General features: G+C 37.4%; 1 protein-coding gene across 4 annotated transcripts in view; it reads left to right on the top strand.

Moving 5' to 3' along the window:
- RASSF7 (Ras association domain family member 7) overlaps positions 1-21637 on the top strand; it is a 101847-nt gene extending 80210 nt beyond the window's left edge. For 2 of the 4 annotated variants that reach the window (XM_039322118.1, XM_039322117.1), the window contains exons 2-6: positions 4162-4307; positions 9435-10342; positions 12634-12802; positions 16567-16674; positions 18696-21637. In XM_039322118.1, coding sequence (XP_039178052.1) covers positions 4205-4307; positions 9435-10342; positions 12634-12802; positions 16567-16674; positions 18696-18727 — 1320 coding nt within the window. In that variant the 5' untranslated portion in view covers positions 4162-4204 and the 3' untranslated portion in view covers positions 18728-21637. Of the gene's footprint in view, positions 1-4161; positions 4308-9434; positions 10343-12633; positions 12803-16566; positions 16689-18695 lie in introns of those variants that run through there. The other 2 variants (XM_039322121.1, XM_039322120.1) reach the window with 2 other exon arrangements.
- Positions 21638-23252: the final 1615 nt, after the last annotated feature.

The following is a 23252-nucleotide window of genomic DNA, read 5'->3' as shown; positions in this document are numbered from 1 at the left end:
CTGAAGACAGAGAGATATATGGTCCCTTTGGAACAGGTCTGATAAATTGCTTATGTCAGTGATGGCGAACCTTTTAGAGACCAAGTGCCAAAATTGCAACCCAAAACCTACTTATGTAGCGTCGGGTGCCGGGTGGGCATGGCCCATTGGGTGAGTGTGGCTGTGGTGGTAACGGCAGACTAAAAAGTTCAATCAATTAATTCCAACTTTGCGAGATCTTTTTTTTTCCCCTGAGAAGTTGAAATAGATTAATTGAATTTTTTTTTTTGCACATGGCGGCAGAGGCCTAAAGTGAAAAGGTTTTATAAAACCCAGCTGAAGGCCTAGGACTCGGGCGATGGCGTGCGTGTCCACAGAGAGGGCTCTGTGTGCCACCTGTGGCACCCGTGCCATAGGTTCGCCACCACGGGCTTATGTCTTCTCTGCTTTTAAAACATTAGTTGCTTTTGTGAGTAGTGATTTTGCAATATAATGTGTAACTATACAACTATATTTATTTGGATGGATAGAAGCACAAAAGGCCATAATTGCATAGTGGTATATATTCTAGACACACACACACACTGTGTATTGGACTGGATGCTAAAAACACCTGCATATTCCTGCTATTTATATACACAGTACTCCTCTTCTTCCACCACCTCCCCGATTGTATTTTTATCTCTCTCAAGAAGTAAATACGTAGACTTCATCTGTAAATGAAAAGTAAAAAAATTAGCAAGTCAGATGTGTTATGATTATATCCAGATCATTTAAGTTGAATTTGACTCCTCACAGTTCAGGAGTCATGTTCCATAACTAGCTACAGGGATGTTTTTCAAGTTTCCAGTCTTGCCTACAGTCATGAATTCCCTCATAATCTTCCATCTAAATATACAGTAGTCTCAATCCTCTTCATTTTCAAACCTGGACAGGATAGCCAAGTACTACCATCTGCTGAGATTCTTCTAATCTCCAGCCCCAGAGAGCCACTTTTTAATTTAATATCAATTTCTTAACAGGTGCTATGCTCTGGGCACCATTGATGTCAATCCCTTTTGCAGCTGCAGACAACATTTATATCATTCAGCTCCAGGACAATTTCAGCTTGTAATAAATAGAAAATGTTTTCATGTTAGCATTCCCACCACATGCTGATAGGAATAAGGGTTAGGCTGGACAATTTGCTAAGCTTTTGGTCTTTCAAAAATTATAAAAGTTTATTTTTCCTAGAAAGTTTTACAAGTGAAGGTTATGTGGTTGCTCTCCTAATTTGCTTGATCCCTTGACATTTATACAAAACCTCCTGAAAAACCTAAATCATTGTTCTTTTATCATGTTTAAAATACAGTAGTTTTTATAATTACATTGAACTGTACTGTTAACACAGAGCAGTCATATTTATCAATATGACATGACTGGAAAAATGACCACAAATTTGTGAATTAATATTTTTTCCAGTACTGGAGGAATGTACTAGAGATTCAGCTTAGAGCTCTGACAAATTATTAAATTTTGTAAGATGCAACTTTATAATGTTTTGCAACATAGTACAGATAAAATTTACATTTTTTTAAGTGACAGTAGAAAATAACCTCTCAGTTCAAAGTAATTAAGAACATTTCACTTTGTTATCTTAGTTTATGATAGGTAGGTTTTTCAGGTATAATTTATTAAATATTGAAAACATGAATAAAAAATAAGCAAGACAAAGACAAAAAGCAACATAAAAGTGCAAAAAAAAGAAGAGAAAGTATGTAATTTTGAAGCATGACCTTTACATCTTTAAACATTAAGAATTTTTTTTGCCATAGCTGTATTTACAGAAGTGATGACCTGAAATCAAAAAAGAACCAGGATAGAACAGATCAGATCATAAGTCAGAGAACCTTTGAATTTTTCGCATTGCCAACATAAAAAATTGACAAACATCCTTTTAAAAATGTATTTTTGGAAGTCTTGAAGTCATAGAACAAGATTTTCTGATGAATTAACTTTATCTTTCAGTTATTAGTTCATTCTAATTTTATTTGTATCCAACCTCCAGGAATATCAGTAATATCAAAATACTTCTGGCAACATCACAATAGCTGTTTTGAATTCAGAACAGAGCATTTTAAATTCAAAGTGGAGTATTTTGAGATGTTTCAAATTTAAAATCTATTGTACACCAATATTTCCTTTTTTCCTCTCTATACATACCACAAATATGTACACCTAATTACATTTATTTGTTCTTAGACTCTGAAAATCCTTAAAGGAGGATTATGTTTGGCTGGCTTCCTTTTGTCTAGAGCAAAAAATTGTTCCTTTTATTGACAAAGTTAAGACCCAGTGCTAAAAACCTGGTTATTGAAGTAGGTGAGAAAAAGCTGAGATATATAAATAAAACTTCATAGAAAAGTATTTTCAACATGTTGCAGCCATAGTGTGTATGTATTTGTTTTGTTTTTGTTTTACGAATGAAAACAAGTATACGTGTCCCAGGATAATGTTGCAGGACCCAATCTGGGTTGGTGACCGGGACCACAGGTTTAGTCTTCCAAGCTTTCGGACCCGTGCTGGAGCCCATCCATAGGGAACCTTTCTAGCAGAGTGTGTGCTTTGGGCTGTTCTCTGTGCGGTATTTATATGATGTCTGATGGTGTGTGGCTTTTTAGTTGTTGATTGGGGTATTGATGTCCAGCTATTAAGTCATTGGTATTGTTTTTGTTTTGTTTGTTTTCTCCTTTTTCAGGTTATGTATTTGTTTCATGTTATTCTAGTTGGGAGAAGGATTTTTAGGTGTAGTATTGTCTTTTTAGTCAGGACTCAATTCCAACAAGTTGGTAATCAAGTCTTCATTATTTTCAGTTTTGATGGTTGATTCATTCATACCATATTTGCATTATTCAAAATCATATCTATGCAATGTTTGCTTTTGTTATTTGAGGTACCAGAAGACTTAGCCATTTATTTGTAATTAAAAATGAAAGAAAGAAATGGAGAAAGCACAGAAATGCTTTTTGGACTGCTTTGCAATAATTTTAGCTCTTTATAAGTTTCATGTTAGAATGGATCTGTTTCACTCTCCAGCCCAACCCAGTATTAAAAAAAACAAATTACCCATCTTTCTTCCAAGGCTTTAAATACATATGAAAAGCACAGAATTATTGCTAGGGATGAAGCCATTTTACTCGATGTTTAAAGAGAATGGAAGTGACATATTTCTGGCAATTAATAGCATGTAGCCTAATGCAGATGCATTTGCGTTGCCTGGCATATTCTAGGTCTGTGACTTCAGTGTTTATATGCTGTATTATATGTGTAATAATAATAATAATAATAATACAAGTTGGAAGGGATCTTGGAGGTCATCTAGTCCAACCCCCTTCTCAGGCAGGAAACCCTATACCATTTCAGACAAATGGTTGTCCAATCTCTTCTTAAAAACTTCCAGTGTTGGAGCATTCACAACTTCTGGAGGCAGGTTCTTCTACTGATTAATTGTTCTAATTGTCAGGAAATTTCTCCCTAGTTCTAGTTAGCTTACATGTAGGCTAATCAATAATAAATAAAAGTTAAATCCACTATATATCCATGTATGTTTAGTTGACTACACCTCCATAGCTTACTAAAGCTCTTAAATTGAGCAATTTATTTCATTTCAGCGCTTTCATGCTTATGGGTGGCATGTAGGTAACATATAATGCTCATTATTGCAATGAGCTAATGGTTTAAAAAATAGAACTATATTGTACAGTCCTGTTACTTTTCAATTGACTTAAGGCCCCAGTACAGTTTTTGAGAAATCAAGCACAAGCAAAAATGGCATAATTGTAGTTAGTAACGTAATTGGATTGATTTCTAAAGATTCAAGTCAGATGTTGCTGGCTTATTTAGAGTATTGAACATTCATATTTATATTATGTAACATTTTGGAGTAGTGGATCTATGAAACAGTGAAACTGAAAAGCTTTGTGTGCTTATGACTAATTCTTTCATTTGAACTTTTGCTAGTGCTCTACCTAAAACTACTATTAGAGCAAGAGAGCTGGATATGTGACGTGTGGAAAGAAGCCACATTCAAGCATTCCAAAGTGTTGCTTCTATGTTTCCTTGTTCCATATTGCTTACACGTAAACGAAATCAAACAACATACTGTGCTTACATTTCTGTTGGTGTTTTTAATTGTTGTTGTAGGAACAAATCACAGAAATGATCCAGAAAGTTTAATCCTTTTGTGATGGAGTTGAAAGTCTGGGTAGATGGAGTCCAGCGGGTTGTATGCGGCGTTTCAGATCAGACAACATGTCAGGAAGTTGTCATAGCACTGGCACGGGCCATTGGTAAGTAGTTTTTATATTCATGATGTCTAAAAGGATTTATGCAGTCCAGTCCTGAGAAACATCTATTACTGAGGGGATTTACTTCCAAGGTAAGTGTATATAGAATTGCAGATTAATCTCCTGTCCAAAATTCTTTTTTAAAAACTGATTAGCAAAATAGTGCTGTATTCATGTGATATCCAAGAGGAAATTGTTTATGTAAACAATTGGCAGTTGCACAAATACAACAACTTGAATGATCAGAGGTTTTTTCACAATGTCTGTCGACGTTTCTTTCTTCTAAAGCAGCAGCTCCCAACTTTTTCTATACCCCGCACCTCTAGAATGCTTCTGATACATTCTCACACCCCTTACAAAAGTTCAAAATAACAGCAACGAATTATGCATATTCACTATAATTTTGAAAACCCAAGTTTTCGCACCCCCTGGAATATCATCTCACAACCCCAGGGGGTGAGAGCACCCACAGTTGGGAACCGCTGTTCTAAAGCAACATTTTTCAACCTTGGCAAATTTAAGACATGAATTCCTGCTCCCACAATTATCATGGTGGAATTCTGGGAGTTGAAGTCCACACATTTTAATGTTCCCAAAGTTGAAAAACACTGTTCAAAATTATTATTGCCGAGCTTTGCAAAATTATTTTAAATATTCTTTTAAATATTCTTTGCAAAATTATTTTAAATATATGGTATAGTAATTGTTCATCTGCTCCATCTTTAACAGATTTTACTAATAAAGGTTTGTTTTCACAAACTAAGAATATCCTTTTATGCTGTGAAATCTGCACCTTCCTTACATTGCTGCACTTGTGTGACCATATGGGAAAAGTAGTGAACTTGGCAGCAGGAAAAAAAATCAAAGGGGAAAACATTATGTTCGCTTACAAGATAGTCTCTAGATTAGAATTCTGCTTTGCATTGTACGGGGTGATCATGCCAGGTATAGGGTAAAACTGGACTTTGGTTGTGTTCATAACATGCTGGCCAAAATATGCCAGAACTGATTAGTACTGTTCAGGATATAAGCATGGAACACTGCACGTGGTATGGCTATAACAAAAGCTGGTCACCTAGACTACACTCCTTTATCTTACTAAAAAGCATTATATCAAAACCAAGAAAACTGGTCAGTATGCAATGACTGATATAGAGATGATTAAAACTTGGAATGTGAAAGAAATTTAAGATAAAAAAACCTGAATCCACAAATGATTTTTAAATTGAAATTAAAAAGGGACGGAATAGATCTGCATGATGTTATTCTGATCTTGTGAAATGGAATTGATGAATAAATGCATGTAAATAAGAAAATGTAAATTTAATTATGAATGAAAGGGCAAAATTCAGTATCAGAAAGTACAATATATATGACTTGTCTAGATTGGTTTGGGTAAATATACAGGTAGGGATTCATGGGATGGTAATAGTTTTTATGTTACGTTACAAATTAAAGTTGAAGTTGGGGAATGCAACATTTTGAATGAATGCAGTTGAGGTAGGGTGGGGTGGGTTTTTTTTTGTTAAATGGCATGAATGGAAGCCTGGAAATGAGAGAAGAGTACAAGTGGGGGGGGGGAAGTGACCAAGAATGAATGGGAATGATTATGAATAACTGTTTGGAAGAAGGGCTGTTTGTTTTAAACACATGGTTTAAACATATGTCCTTTCATGTATTCATACAGTAAAGGAAAGAATCTGGAAGCAAGATGGAATTGGTTGATTATAATGAAATGTTGAGAGAAGGTGATGAGAGGCTGTTGAATTTGGGACAGGTTGCTATTCATACAGTCAGAAGAAGATAGGGGGAGGGGAATGGGCATAAAAGGAAAGGAAACTTGAGTGCAAATACTGTTATAGAATGACTACAGAAAGAAAAAATGGACTCTATTAAGGAAAGTATAGATTAAGTGTTGAGTGGAAGTACAGGTGAACTTCTTGTTTGCTGACAGTTCCAACTTATGATAGCACTGAGCAAATAGTAGTTATGACCAGAATCTTGTACTTATGGACAGCACAGCATCCCCACAGTCACATCATCGTGATTTGCAACATTCCCTGCCAGCTTCTCAGAAGCAAAGTCAATGGGGAAGCTGGCAGGAAGTTGAAAGCTGCAGTCATTTGAGGTCCTTGCTTAATGACTTATATGGCCCTTGTTTTATGATGTCAGCTGCCAGAACTGCTGTCACTAAGTAGCATCATTAGATGATTTTTCGACTTGCAACCATGTCACTTAACAGTGAGGTTTCTAGTCCCAATTAACTTTGTTAAGCCAGGACTACCTGTAATAAAGAGGCACATGGAAGCTGCTTGGAGAGAGTGAAGAGAATCAAATGACAGAATCCAATGTAAAAAGTTAATTCCAAGAAAGTGTATGGAAAAGACACAGAGTGGAATGAAGTAAAAAAAAAACCGTGGATGATAAAAAAATCTACATAAGAGAACAGTTGCTGCTATAAATTAGCATGAGAGAAAGATACTGGATTATAGGTATGTAGAGGAAAGTGAAGAGATAGGAAAGAGCATATAGTCAGCAAAGAAAGGGTAAGATTAAATAGAGAACTCCATGAAAAAATAATGAAAAAGATGAAAATGTTGAAAATTTACAAAGTTGCAGTGGAGATGGTGTAAGTGGAAAAATGTTAAAATATGAATGTGATATGCTTGTAGAGTGGCTGTGCGATTTGATTAATATTTTGAAACCTATATTTGCCTTAACAATTGCTAGAATGCTTTTATTGTTCCCCCATACAAAGAGAAGATAGGAAGAAAAAAATGCAAAAATTACAGAAGGATTAGTGTGTTAAGCATGCTTGGGAAAGTGTTTGGCAGAATTCTAACCAAAAGAGTATGTGAAATTGACAACGAGCAAAATTTGAGAAGGGCTGTATGGCTATATCCCATGCAAGAACAGATTTTGCTCTTTGGAAGGTCGTCAAGAAAAGCATGAGTGTGAGAGAGGAAGTTTATTGAAAGTTTGTTGATCGAATGAAAGTGTACAATAAAATGAATGTTTTGCATGAATATGGAATCAGAGGTTGATTGTTCGGTATATTAAGAGCCGTGTATGATGAAAACAAAGCACACACAAAAAATAAATGGAAAACTCCCTGAATGGTTAACTCTGAGCAGTGTAAGACAAGTGGGTATAATGTCCCTTGGTTGTTTAATGCAGGGTTCCCAACCTTTTGGGCACCAGGGACCAGTTCCGGGGAGAGAGGTTTTTCTGTGGACCCGAGGGGGTGTAGTTTCATGTACAGTCTGCATCCTACAGATGGGGTTTTCCTTGTTTGCACGGCCCAGTTTCTGGCATGCCACGGCCCGGTGCCGGTCCACGGACCAGGGGTTGGGGACCCCTGGTTTAATGCTTTTTTGCATTATTATTTAAGGAATGCTTGTCCGCCCAGAGTCGTTAGATACGATATGGGTGACAAATAAATTTTATAAATAAATGCTTGTGCAATGTTAGAAGTGTGTGAATCAGGGATGTGAATGAACGTGTATTCTTGTATGCCATAGAGTTGACTGAGAAGCCAACTGACTTGCAGCAAATATTAGAAAATTATATGATGGAACAAGGAGCATATATCTGAAAATTAGTGTAACAAAGACCAAGTTAATTTTTTTTCACAATTGGAGTGAACAGTTGGAAGTGATATATAAATGATGAAAAATAGAGCAAGTATCCAAATGTGTTACTTGGCAGGATGTTTATTAAATATGGAAAAAAATAAGACTTGAAAGTATGATAGAAACATTTTGGATAATATGTGGTATGTTGTGAAGAATATTTGTTAAATGAGCAAAAATGCTGCAGATAAGAGCATGCCCATTTTGTTATAGTGACCGTGTAGAGCAGTGGTTCTTAACCTGGGCGATATTGCCCCCCAGGGGGCGACTTCATTTTTCAGGGGGGTGATGGAACAAAAAGGGGCGAAGTAATGAAAAGGGGGCAATATGGGGGCGATGGAGCGAGAAGTTTTGGGGACACTTTTGAAACATTTTCGTACAATGAATCGCTTTATAGCTGTCGTACAAAAACATCAGATTGCTCGCTATTAGTGGATTGAATTGTGTTTTCAAATGTTCCTCCAGCTAGCTTCAGTACAGAACGCCATACATATGTGAATACGCATCGCTTATCTTCATGCACGTTGCGCAGCAGCCTCTACCTTTTTTATATTTCTTTTTGCGTCTTAAATTTTACTTGTAATTCAATCATTAAATATTACTATTTTTCTTTTTGAGCATTTCACTTTCTTGCAAGTGAATTTTGTTTTCAAAGTGGTCATTACATTTAAGTGTCTTGAATAAATAAGATAATAATGAAATATATATATATCATGAAGTTTGGGAATAAAGTGATGGGTGGCACCAAAACTTTTCACACAGTTGAGATATGGGGAAGATTGGAAATAAATTATTTGCATCAATATGTCCTGATGACAATTTTAAAGAAAACAAAAAAAGTGTTTGCATAAACTGAAGAATTATTTCCTATGTTGTGATTGAGAGGTTATGTTGGGGGAGGGGGGGCGATGACAACTTCCTCATTGGCTCAAGGGGGCGATTCGTTCAAAAAGGTTAAGAACCACTGGTGTAGAGCACAGGTGAAAGTAATGCACAGTGTGACATTTTTCTAAAGTGCTTTTGTAATACTAATATATGAGCTATCAACATAGATGAGGGTCTCTGTGAAAGTCATGCTTAATTTGAAGAAATGTTGCTGCATGAATGCATAAGCCACTTCTCAAATTCTCACTTCCCAAATCACAACTGTTTTTAAAACTGGTACCTCCAGTTAAAAAAAACACTAAATCTTAGTTCTGTATGGAGATATCTTATTAGGTATATAGACTCAAATAACAAAGAAAAATAGAAGACCATTGGCAATTCTTCTTATTACTTAACTATTTACAGGCCTGTCCATGCTTCTTCTGGAATCAGTTGCCCCATTCTCCATGCCCCATTCTTCAAAGTTTTTTGCCTTCAGGGGGTAATGGGTGTGGGTTGGCAAGGAAAATTACTGTGGAATGTGAGCCTGATACAGCTGGATAAGAGAAAGGAAATTTACTGGTGTATTTGTAACAAAGGAATCTTTTCCTCATAATCTCTCTTTTTTTCTCAGGTCAAACAGGCCGCTATGTTCTCATCCAAAGGCTACGTGAGAAGGAGAGACAGCTTCTCCCACATGAATGTCCTGTAGAGTCTCTGTCCAAATGTGGCCAGTATGCCCAGGATGTGCAATTTATATTGCAACGTACTGGTCCCAGCCTCATAGAGAGGCCCTCTTCAGACAGTGCCCCCCAGATGCCTGAGAGGACGTTTGTCAGGGCTAGCTTGCCTATTAAACCTAGACCACTCAGTACAGAAGTACCTAGAACCAGGCAACCCAAAAAATCTTTAACCTTCAACTTGGGTCCTGTGAGTTCAAGTGATGCCTGTGCTAAAAACAAACTGAGGCAGCCCAAAAAGGACCCGATGTGTGTTAGAGATGGAGCCAGAGGGGGATTACTTTCCAAAGAGGAGCTATTCAAGACTGTCTTACACCAACAGGAGCATCTCTGCACGCTGGAGATGCAAGGTGATGCCTTGGAAATGGACATCAGGCACTGGGAATGCAGCCAGGGCTCTTATCAGAAGGATGAGATTTTGCAGCTGGAGCAGCTGATCCACCAAAATGAGAGCCAGCTGAGTGAGGAAGAATTTTGGCAGAATGAGCTACAGTCAGAAAAAGAGCACGAAAGGGAGCGGCGGGAGAAAGTGCACAGCCTAAGGGCCACAATGGAGGAGTATACCAAAAAAATCCATGAACTTATGGTAAAAACAGAGACCTTGGAAAGAGAAATCCAGTGGGAAATTACTGAGAGAGCCAAGAGGACCAAGGAAACTTCTACCCTGAATCGTACTGAGCTAGAGGAGATGGCAGCTAAAATAAAAAGAGACCTGGAAGCCAAGTCCAAGCAAAGTGCCCAACTTGAAAGCAGCCTGGATACGGTTGGGAGGGCCTTGGAGGAAGTAGAGCACAATCTGCAGGTTTGTGCTTAGAGCTAATGATCCTTTTCTTAGCAAGCCATGCGTGAGTCCAAAGGATTGTCCTTCAACATTTGCGTTCATGACATGCTTCTCTGATTTTGCTTGCTTCTAATGACTGTTCGATGGCAGATATTCCACACTGCATTTGTGCTACACCTGTTTTCTCCATGACGGTGCTTAGAAGCAGAATTAGATGCCTATGTATATCTCTTTGGGAACCACCTTCAAATTATGTTCAAGTATGAGATAATGTGATCCAAACAAAATCATTGCAAATCAACATAATAACCAAACTGCATTTTTAATTTAAGCTGGATATTAATTTCCTTTCTTCTCCCTCCACCTTATGCATATAGTCTATGGCTTCATGAAGCTATCCTATGATTAAAAGTTCCGTGACTGTTAAAGCAATTCTGGCTACTTTCATGCCCTATGAGATTTGAGAAGAGGGGGATGGCTAGTTTTCATTAATTGCATGTGGTAAGCTAATTTTGCCTTCCCTTGTTCAGATGTGGAGACACTACAGTGCCCAATATTTCCAACCAGCACATTCATTGTCTATACTGGCTAGAAATTCTGTAAATTACATAAACCTCCTCACAGTTCTTTGTCTTGAAAGATCAACTTGCTTTTCATTTTATGGTACAATGGGACATACAAGAATCTAATACCTGAAGTATAGGAGGCCGTCCAGGCATAAACTAAATCCTGCAAATAAATTTATTTTCAGCAAATATAAAGATTAAAGCTTTGGATTCATTCTAAATTTGCCATACCCCATAATTTGGCTTCTTTGATACAGGTCTTGTTTGCAGTTCTGTGATTAAAGAAAAAGCCTGAGAATTTCTATTCTTGCTGAAAGAAAAAAGTAACTAAATATATTGTACTAGGATCAGTGTTTCCCAAACTTGACAATTTTAAGGCATGAGGACTTCAACTCCCAGAATTCCACAGCTGGCTGTGGAATTCTGGGAGTTGAAGTCCACATGCCTTAAAATTGTCAAGTTTGGGAAACACTGTACTAGGTCATTGGGGAATTCAAGATAATTCTTCATTCCTAGAATAAATAATTATTTTTTTCCCTCTTGCACCATACAATTTATGTCCACTCCTCTAAATATGCTATCTTGTTGGCGATTTTTTGATTGAAGGCTGACTAAATGAGGACTCCATAAGAACGCACACACAATGTCTATCTATTGTCTGGTTCCTCACTTCTTCCAAGATTCATCCAGTGTGGCATCTGTATTAACTTATTATGTCTCCTATCTGAAGTAAAGTAGTAAAGATCTTCACTACTTATGAGTGGATGAGAAAAACAAAAAGGAGACTTTCTAAACTGAAATTGTCTGCAGTCCTGCATCATATTTCATTCTCTGCACAGCTATACGAAGTCTGTAATTTATTTAATATTATTTAGATAAAATCTTATGTTCTGGGTACTTAGTTCCACTGGATGCAGAGTTATAAAGCAAAAATATTTGTGTCCTAATACTTTCTTAATTTGTTGCCTATTCCTACTGGAATGTTGCTGGTTATCAGATTCCTAGATTCTTTCTCTCTTTTTTTTTTTTTTTAACATAGGGACTATTTAGAAATAGTGTCCGTCTGTAAAATAGTGCACTGATACGCCCTCCTCCTAGCATTTCTCCTCCTTTATGGTAGAATAACTATTATTGTCCACTGAATTCTCCATCTGTGATAAAATAGCTATACCAGTAGGTTCTCTTTTTTCCACTTTGTAAATAGAGATACTTTTACAGCAGCTGATCTTAATCAAACCCCTGGAATGAGGAAAGCACCCAAAGACTGACCAGTGTGAGGTAATGTGAGCTGGGCAAGATTATCTTTGGCTGCCTTTGCCAACGTGTGTTTGACTGGAAGGGAGCTGATCTTGAGATTATATGCTTTTTGATATCTTACATATTATAATAAATTGCCTTGAAGTATTGGATGGATTTCTACTTCTACCCAGCACCCTTCATAAACACCATCACCAATAAATACCAGACAATGGGCTGCCAGTTTAATATGACTCCATAACAAAGGAGGCAATTTTCTCCTCCACTTTTGAAAGATCAGATAGGTGTGTCTTGATAGCATTTGCCACTTGCCTTGAAAATTCTGATAGGTGTCAACTACATATTTAAGGAATAAAGAGAAAAGAGTTAAACTGGGTGGAGCTTAGATGAAATTAAAAACCTTTTATTCCCTGCAATTTTAGGTGATTATTATTTCAAATAAAGACAAGATTTGGAATTTACTCTGCCTGTTCCTCCTCTGTCTTTCAGGCCCAGAACCAAGAGCTGGAGGAATTGAATAAGGAACTCAGGCAATGTAATTTACAACAATTCATCCAGCAGACAGGAGCCATGGTGACTACTCCACAGGCCATATCAGAGGCAGAATCGCAGCTGGATCAAATTAGCCAAGAGTTGCCAACTCACCAGAGAAATGGAGGTCAGAATATAACTCAATCAGCAGGAAAGAGGAAGGAGAATTGTTTTAAGGCTTCCCCAGTCTGGTACCCCTTCAGAGGTGCTTTATAGATTATACAGGTAGTGGCCATGTCGTTAGGCATTATGAGAAGCATTAGCCAACATATTTAGAAGGCACTAGGATGTGAGAAAAAAGAGTATTATCATTAGTATTTCCATCAAACCATTTTTGATAGCTGTAAATAGAATGCATAGAAATGGTAGTTAAATAGTGGAGTGAGAGTGACTTCTGTTCAAACCTCAGTTGAAAGAATCTTTCGGAGAAGCAAATAGCAAAAACAAATCCTTTTCTGTATAAAAATACAGGTTATACCAGTTTAGCATATACATTTCATTAAATTGGCTGCTATTTTGTTCTAAATACTTCCTTACTTGTTCAATGCATGATCTTTGAAAATTCCTAAGTACAGCAACATTTTCTTTGCAGATTTTTTTAATCAATAAAACATATTGTGATTGTCCTATGGGCTTGGCTTTTGGTACACCCTGTATGTATGGAGCATGTGAAAGAACAATTAATTGGCCATATTTTTAAATTCTGGATAGATGTGGAGGCTCAGCTCTATTGAATATTTAGTGCATTATTGACTGGACTAAAACTGCAGAAGAATGAAACAGGATAGAGCACAGTGGAGGTTCTGAGTTAAACATAACAATTCAAGAAGGGGAGATTCAACCCTAGTTATCTTACATCCAACCTAGTCCATTTTCAGATGTCTTTTGCTTTTGGGGGAATAGGCATGATAGACATTCACAACTATTTATACAGATTTTAATTTTTCTATGCAGCAGTCATTAGCAGGCAGACATAAGTGGAAGATTGTAGTCTTGGTAGTGGTATTTGAAATATGTATTCATTCTTCTACAGTACTTTTTTATTTTTCAGACTGGTCTCAGCAGGTGTCAGAACTTGACTAGTGCTATTTATGTGGGCTTGGAACTTAAGCAGGGCTAAATGTACTTAGTTCTTAAATAGGAGACCATCAGGAATTCTGGGGCTGCAGTTTAGACTAGGAACATTTGAAAAATCCATACTTTGCCTTCCAAGAAAACTGCAGAGGGTGTGTCCATTTGGTCACCAGGATCTGTGGTTGACTTGACTTTATAGTAAATATTACGGAGATTTGGTCTGTGTTAACTTCCCATCTTTGCTTTAGAAGAAAGAGTGAAGAATATTACGATAATGACCTTGATGTGTAGCCTTCAAAAATCTCAGTTTAAATAAACAATTGCTGTAGAAACAATATGCCTTTTTGGTAAAGTGTAGCATTTGACTAGCTATCACTTAACCTGAGTTAAGCTTCCTGAAAAATTGATACGGCCCGTCTGAGCTCAAAGCTGTTGTGAAACCTGCTGATCACTGACACTATCTTGGCATGACCCATCAAGTGCAAACAATATTATGAATTTTATTTGCCTTCTAATTATTAAGCTTCAAATTCAGGCTCAGAAGTAAATTACAAGTAGTCCTCGTCTTCTTGACCACAATTGAGCCCAAAATTTCTGTTGTTGTTGTTTTATTTTTTAAAATTTTTATTCAAATACAAATAATATAAACATAATACATACAAGTCTAAATAAAAAAGCAGTATTAAAAATACAAATATTATAATCAAAAACAGTACTAAAAATACAAATATTATAGTGCACCTACCTCCCTATATTTCTTCTCATATAACAACTAACAATATACAATATATTTCAATTGTGCCCTTATCCCCTCCAAAACAGCATATATTCTTGAGTAGGTTTATTCCCTTTGCCTTCCACCAAGACGGTTTTTATAAAATCCTCCCATATTTCATTATAATAATTTAATTTAATCATCCCTTTTTTAAAATTTAATTTCTGTTGTTAATTGATCATTTATTGCCATGTTCCATATTTCCTTATACCACTCATTTCTTTGAATAACCCAATTCCGTCTCCAATATTTAACCATCACTAATCTAGCTGCCATTATCAAATTTACAATTTCTGTTGTTAAAGAAGGTGGCTCTTACGTGAGCTTTGCCCCATTTTATGACCTTTTTTGCCACCGGTGTTAAGTGAATCACTGCAGTTCTTAAGTGAATCATATGGTTGCTAAGTGAATCTGGCTTCCCCCATTGACATTGCTTGTCGGGAAGCCTGCTGGGAAAGTTACAAATGGTGATCGTTTGACCCAGGACAGTGCAACAGTCATAAATGCATGTCAGTTGCCAAGTGCCCAAATTTTGATCACATGACCCATGTGGATGCTGCATCATCATAAATGTGTATGAAAATGGTCATAAGTTACTTTTTTTCAGTATCGTCGTAGCTGCGAATGGTCACTAAACAAATGGTTGTAAGTCGAGGACTACCTGTACAGGTTTCCAGATGCTTTTCATTCAGCTCTTGACTAGACTTTTCAATACAATTCAGCTACCGTAAATGCCGGTGTATAAGACGACTTCCGCGAGCGCTGAAATCGGCGCCAAAGACGGGGGTCGTCTTATACGCCGAGTCATCTTATACGCTGGAAATACTGGTAGTTTCCGGCGTATAAGACGACGTTCTAGGAATGCGGCCCGGCTATAAAGACGGGGGTCGTCTTATACGCCGGGTCGCCTAATACGCCGGCATATACGGTAATTTACAAACCTAATTGTAGATAAGAATGAATCCTCAGACGTGATTGCCCAGAATAGCAAAGCAAATCAGAATCCCTCCAAAGCCTCCTGACCTTCCAAATTTACAGATACTTAGCTGGTCCTTTGATGGTCTTGGGTGGAAGCAGCTGAGATTAGCTGAAATATGTTAAAGATTTCGATTGGTGGGATCCAGGGAAAGAGCCCTTTCTATTGTTACCTTTGCCCTTTGGAACATTTGCCCCCAGAGCAGGTAGTCCTCGACTTACGACACGATTGAGCCCAAACTTTCTGTAAGCTAAGCGAAAATTTGTTAAGTGATTCACTTAACAACTTCTTGCCACAGTTGTTAAGTGAATCACTGCACTTGCTTAGTAACACAGTTGTAAAGTGAGTCTCACTTCCCCATTGACCTTCCTGTTAAGGTCACAAAAGGTGATCACATGAGCTTGGGACAATGCAACTGTCATAAATGTGAGTCAGTTGCCAAGCGTCCAAATTTTGATCATGTGACTAGGGGGCTACTGCAGCAGTCATAAGTGTGAAAAACAGTTATAAGTCACTTTTTTCAGTTGCATTTATAACTTTGAATGCTCACTAAATGAACTGTTATAAGTTGAGGACTATCTGTATAAACTACCCAGAGTCACTTAGATGTAATGGGCAATGTAGAAATGTGCTAAACAAACATGTTTACATAACACAAGTTTCTAGCCTGGGAATTATTGGTTCCCACTTCCACTCTTTTGCCTTGAGCTCTCCTGCCATTACAGTTGATCCAGCTCAAAGGTTTGGATCCTCCCCTTCTTTCTCAGAAGAGCGAAGGAAAACAAAATTGGCGTCATTAATATTCACTAATGCTGATATATGAATAAATGATGGATTTATGAGCTGGGTCACAACTCTGCCACCATTAGTCAACGCTGCACCCAAAAAAAGCACCATGGATAAAAATGGGCATCTCTGAATGTGGATTGTGAGTGGAAGTACAGAAGGATAGTAAAATAGTTGGTATGCATACATTGAAATGTGAGCCTTGAAAATCAAAGCTGTTCTGATCAAGGAAATGCACCTTTGGGTCAAGGAAGCTATATTAAACTATCATTTTCCTTAGATTTGTCAGAACTCGGCAGAGACTCATCTCCCAGAACTACAGCCAAGCATTTCCTCGGCAGTCCACGCAACCTGCAGAATCCCCTGGTGTCCAGCTTGAACCCTGAGGGTGTGTATGTTTGAAGGGGCCTAAGTCTCTTTTGTCTTGTCTTGTCTTGTCTTGTCAAGTAGGTCTCCAGATATAATGGTCTTACTTTGGTGGGGGTAGTTTCCAGCTACAAGAAATTACAAATGTGTTAGCTCCTCCTATTTCCTCTTGTCTTTCCATGGTTATCAAAGCCAGCAATCACACCTGGCAAATGGTGGGGGGGGGGAGTACAGGAGTAAGTAGAGTTTCAAAAATGGCTCCTGATGTTTAAATTGACAGGCAGGGACTGAAGACTTGATACAGTCTACTGCGGGCATGCCTGTGAGATTACTGGGAGAGTGGTAGATGTTTACTAATAACATTCTGCTTATTGTTATTCAAACTGCATCATGTTTGAAGCAGTTGCTAGAGCAGTTGCCAGTTTAGTTTTGTTCGTTCAGTTGATTTGGGGGATTGTGCAATCTCTAGTTCAGGATATTTTACAACTTCACTAGCAAGGTCATTGCCCTACATGTGCTTATTCTTCATCTGGATCTTTCTACCAAGTTCCTTCAATGTGTCAGATTTGGTTTATGTGTTTGCACTTATAAAAATGGATGTCAAAAGAGAGTTTGTGTATTTTTTGTTTTACAGTATTGGCTATGTTTTGTAGATGTATTATTATAGCCTTCACTTCTTATTCCACTTCAGTAGGTTTTTTGAGAAGTACATTAATATCATGGATTAAGAACATGAGTACTGATTTTTTTCAAAGTACACCAGAGTAGTACAGGTGATCCTCGACTTAACAGCAACAGCTGAGCCAAAATTTATGTTAAGTGAGACATTAAGTGAGTTTTGCTCCATTTTATGATCTTACATGTCATAGTTATTTAATCACTGCAGTTGTTAAGTTAGTAACATGGTTGCTAAGTGAATCTGGCTTCCCCATTGACTTCGCTTGTCAGAAAGTCACAAAAGGTGATCACATGACTCTAGTACACTGCAACCATCATAAATATGAGCCAGTTGTCAAGCATCCAACTTTCGATCACGTGACCATGGGGATGCTGCCATGGTTGTATGAAAAACAGTCATAAGTCAGTTTTTTTCAGTGTCATTGTAAATTCGAAGGGTCATTAAACCGTTGTAAGTCAAGGACTACTGGTATGTGTTTTTGAGGTGCCATGTTTTTTTAAGGTAATGAAAGAATAGGAAATGAAGGGATTTAATTCAGAGTCCTTAAAAACAGTTTAAACATCTGAGGAATTATATTCCACTGATTTTAAAAATGCTATTTGTACTTGGAAGGAAATTTATAATGAATAATAGTTCCAATTGAAAAAGGTGACTTCTCAGAAAAACCTCATACTCCATGACCTAGTTAGATAAACTCAGAGCATGGTTCAGGCTTAGGCTCAAACTCCCGATTTCAATCTTGGAAAGCCTAATTGGTTTTAATTGGTGAAATTGTCTCTGATGCTTTGAGAATATATTACTATAAACAGATACTGTACTGTTTATTTCTCCTGTGTAAGTCCCTTTTATTTAAATCTGCAATAATTATTCTGCTATCATATTCTTAATCCCAGCAGCCTTCATTAGAGTGCTTTGAGTATATTCCTGAACCATGATCCTAGAAAGAAGAGGTTACAAAAGCCAGATCCTCCATATTTCTCTCTTTCTTTTCATTCTGCTTTGTTAAATCGAATTAGTTTCCTCAAACTGTTTTTCCTTTGCTGGAGGAGGTTGAATTTCGAGGCTGCTTTTAAATCCAGGAGCCCATAATAATGAAATGCCAATTTTGGCTCACAGTAAATCGAAAGTATTATGTTTGCTAAAGAAGAGTTACATTCTGCCTATCAGGTTATTTAAAATACGTAGCAACTTCCAAGTCTAGACTTTATTTCTGAAGAAGCCATTGTAAAGACTATCACTATTTTTCATTAAATCTGCAATTGCATGGAATAACATATTTAACTCCACACTTTATTATCCTTTTGTTTCTCAAACGTTAAGCTTTAATAATGGGATCGCTTCATTTATTTTTATGTGTCTTGCAGTCGTATCAGCAAAGCAGAGCATCTGGAGATAAAAAGGCCAGCCAAGGAGGACTGATAGTTTTGCGAATATAACAGATGCACAGATAAAAACTCTTTATTACCTATGTATATTTGCCTTCTTAGATGGATATAGATGGTTGTGCAGAATATTTTTACAGGCTTTTTTTTTTTTTTAAGTAAAAAAGATCCTTGGAGGAAGCAGACTGCTTGTTTTTTGTTTTTGTTTTTTTAAATGTGCCTGTTATAATTTCAAATGAAAAAACTGGAACAGCTTTGTTGAAAATGTATATAAGACTCCATTCTATGACAATGCTTTGGACTGAATAGCAATTGCCCTGGAGGGCTATAAACTGTGCTGGAGAAGTGTTCAAAGCAGAGAACATCTCTAGGTCCATTTAACTGCCCAACAAAGGAGATGTGTATTACCAACCGGATTTCTTTAATGAACTCTATCAATGCACTGGAGCATTTCTTATTGTTTGTTGGATGATGATATTTTTGTTGAATGATGATTATATTTTGTAAAGTAAGTGGTTGGGTTTTTTTTTTAACCTTGATGAGAGAAAAATTATCTCATTCCTGATAAGAATATAAAAACCAGAAATACTGCTCTGGGACAGAGGTTTTTTGACCATCCACAGATGCCTTTTATGGTGTGGTTGATCCTGAGTCAGCCTTTTATAAAAAAAAAAAAATCTTTCAGCTCTGATAAAAGATGGGATCAATGTGCTAGTCCTGTCTATGCCAAGTATTTTGTCATCCAGTGTTGTACAATGTAATTTTGCATATAAATTGCTCCAGCATAGAAATGTATATTCTCTACTCACACAATAATTCTGGACTTTTCTAAAACCCAAGATGTAAAAATAAAATTTTCCAAGTGAACGAATTCTTGATACTTTCATACAGTGGAAAATGGTTGTGTTCCAGTGGAAGCCAGCCATAAGAAGGACTGTCTTCTACTTTAGAGCAGCTGGTTCTTGGATTTGTCTGTGGGTCTTTCTTCTTTTCAGAGCAGCTTCTGGTGGGTTAGTTACATATTCTGAGTTGCACAAGAGAATGGCCAATGCAGAGGTGGTGCAGCAAACTGCAATACATTATGATCTCCACAGGAGATAAGCAATTTGGAACTTTTCAGATATTTTGGACTATAAGTCTCGTGAACTGCTACCATGACAAATAATAGGGAATGGATGGGAATTGCAGTCCATCCTGAAATGTGAAGCTTGTCTATCCCCGATTAGTCTTTTGGCAAAAGCCTGAATAGCATTTGAAAGGTATTTCTTGTTAATAAGATATTTGCTTTGGTTTAAGGATAGAGAACCAATATTGCTACCTCTGTTCCTCTGACTAGCTGCAGCTCATTTGGCCTCATAGTAGACTTAATTCACTATGTATTGGAACCTGATTTGAGGATTTCGAGGAGACGAGGAAGAAGAAATCTGAAAGCAGCAACAAAAGGAAGGAAAATATACCCTTCTCTTCTCATTCCCAGCAGCACCTTAGCTTTATAATAATACAATTTGTGCTACTGTTGAACATAGTGTAAGGAAAGGACAGAGGCCACGTGCATGCCTGGAGAAATCTTTGAGATGACCACTGCCCAAAATTATATATGTTCTCCTCTAATTATTACTTTCTGGCTGCTTTCAATAGCTTCTTCCTTTGTTGGTTGTTTTTGACCATTCTCAGAATAGACTGAGAAGCTACATGAATACTGAGGTGGATATGTTGAACTTTGATTAAGCTGTTGAACAACTAAAGTGATCTTTAGTGGAACACTAAATGAGCCAGATTATTCTCCAGATATACCACCCAGTACCAGTACAATATTTTCGAGGTAGTTGAGGTAGAAAAATAATTTTTAAAAACCATAGTAAAGATTGGGTCCCAGGGCACAATATTTTTTCAGAAGTGCTCTTCCCAGGTAGGCTAAAAATCTGGACTTCAGTTTTGGACAGAGAGTGAAATCACTCTCTTTTTTTCTGAACTTGTGTACCATTTAAAAACTTAGCATTTCTAAAATACTTTCTATAAACTGTGTCCTTCAGTAAAAATGAGCCAATTTTTTTCAAGTTAAAATATTTTCAAGTGTTTGATGTTTTTTTAAAGAAAAAACCTTCTGGACTTTCTTTTTCTTTTAAGTGCTTATATTTTTAAAGGCAAGTGGTGGTTACCACTTTTAAATGAAGCCTGGAACATGGATTAGAATGGAAAAAAATGACATTATTGCACTTATCTCAGTAATTAGCATTTTGCTACCATCTTAACTTGCAAACTCAGTTTACTTCTAAATACTAAACAGCATTATGACAGCAGCATAGGGGAATTGCATTAATGGAACCAAATAAAAACCCTGACATTTTATTGAGCTGTGCTCTGTGTAACCTAGTCATGTCTCACTGATCGTAGACCAGGGGTGTCAAACTCGCAACGTCACGTGACGTGTCACAACGTTTTTTTCCATTGCTGGCAATGGGGTGGGTGCGGTTTTGGCATGACGCATCTGGCCCGCAGGCTGGCAATTTGACACCCCTGCCATAGACAAAGGTAACTCCATTTTTTGAAATGGGCAGCAGAGACTCTTAATAACTGCAGATTACTGAACTATGAAAGTAATTCCTGATAGCATTTCTTGCCAATCTCTCTATTTGGCCAGTACATTTGGGAGGGTTTGTATGCATTTAGTTGCTTACGGCTGATGTATGACCAAGAAAAGCAAATGTATGCGTGAAAGCCTGAGGGACTGTCTGGGGGACCACAAATAGCCTTGGAATCCCCGAACTTATTTTTTAATGTTTGATATATATCATGTATATGAAATACAATTGTCTACTTAAAAAGTGGGGCGAGGGGGTTCCATGTAAGAATGTATATATCCCATGAACTAATGATATTTTCTGGATTGAGACTGTAATAAAACATTGGAAAGTTTTCATAAAGGGGTCTCTTGTAATTTGTAGTAAGGATTGCAAAGAACACAACTACCGTCCTCTGCTGTACATTTGCTGCAACGGAAAGTTTTCTACATTTTGTACTTGCACATGGTTGTTCTAGAGAGATTCTCTCTAGTCATACAGGCAGCTGTAGGCCTGGGATATTTCCCAATAAGAATCTCATTTTAGATAAGAGATGTCTTTCCAAACTGCATAAGGCCAAATTAGGGATTGCAATGAACTTGCAGAATTCACATTTGTAGCATTGCCTGTTTCAGATAACACATTTGATGTATGTAATACAGGTAGTCCTCGACAATGACCACAACTGAGTCCAAAGTTTCTGTTCTTAAGGGAGGTGTTTGTTAAGTTAATTTTGCCCCATTTTATGACCTTTCTTTCCACAGTTGTTAAGTGAATCACCGCAGTTAAGTTAGTAACACACCTGTTAAGTGATTCTGACTTCCCCGTTGATTTTGCTTGTCAAAAGGTTGCAAAAGGTGATCACATCACCTTGAGACACAGCAACAGTCCTAGGTATGAACCAGTTGCCAAGAATCTGAATTTTGATCACATGGTCATGGGAATGCTACAGAAGATGAAAAATGGTCATAAGTCACTTTTTTTCCAGTGCTGTGGTAGCTTTGAACGCTCACTAAATGAACTGTTGTAAGTCGAGGACTTCCTGTACTCATTGCATTCAAGCAGCGGCAATAAGCCTTAAGTGTGCACCAATTTTATTTTGCTCTTCAACTTTTTAAAACCCTTTCAGCTCTCAAGGGTGCACAAAGCTAGCAGTCTTAGCCAAAGTATTCTGGTGGTTACCTACAGGTTGCATACACTGTTCAGCCAATCTTTTAGGAAGATGGGATTAAGAAGACGAGCAGTTGCCTGTGTGCATGTTGTGGGGAATGGCTCTCCTCTCCACTTTTAAAAAGGGATATATTGGAGCTGCATTTAAAAACTTGGGAAGTGATGCAAGGTCCAATCATCTGGATTAGATTACAGCACAAGAAATAATCATAGATTTCAGCATAAGCCAAACACATGTCCCTTTATAAGGGAAGTCAGCAAAATTTGCAAATTGTAAGAAACATTTCAAAGATATATAATTAAATGGCCAAATTTATGAGACAGTTTGGCTAAATCTTAAAAAATTGCCAGTGGGTGCCATCTAGTGGTATTAGATACTACAGTATAAGCTCCCTCTCTCTCCCCCCCTCCCTCTTCAACCACCCACACAGCCTCACACTGACACACACACAGAGTAATATTTATCTGCTTTTATCCAGTAGTAGTCTCATAAAGAGATCTTCTGAATTTTAAAATGGAGCAGTTGTATTCCTTCAAAGATTACTTTCAGGTATGCTGGAAACAGTTGTGACTGTTCAGCGTGAGGGCATGCAGCCTGCACACTCTCAGAGGCACTCTTGCTTTTTGGTTTCCTGGCTGAATCTCCCTTTTGAAAAACTCTGTCAGATCCATGTGATTTCTACTGGGAAAACCGAATGAGAAAGGCAAGTTGCGCTTACTTTATAATATTAAGAGAGACTGAGGACTTTCTGGAATCATATGGCGTCCGTCTAGTGAAACAGACTGTTTTTCATTGTATTCCCACTAA

The sequence above is a fragment of the Crotalus tigris genome, unplaced genomic scaffold, assembly GCF_016545835.1.
Source record: "Crotalus tigris isolate CLP2741 ecotype Arizona unplaced genomic scaffold, ASM1654583v1 scf7180000023830.6690815, whole genome shotgun sequence".
Classification (NCBI taxonomy): domain Eukaryota; kingdom Metazoa; phylum Chordata; class Lepidosauria; order Squamata; family Viperidae; genus Crotalus; species Crotalus tigris.
The sequence above is the reverse complement of the archived record's forward strand: the minus strand, read 5'-3'. Positions and strand labels throughout refer to the sequence as shown.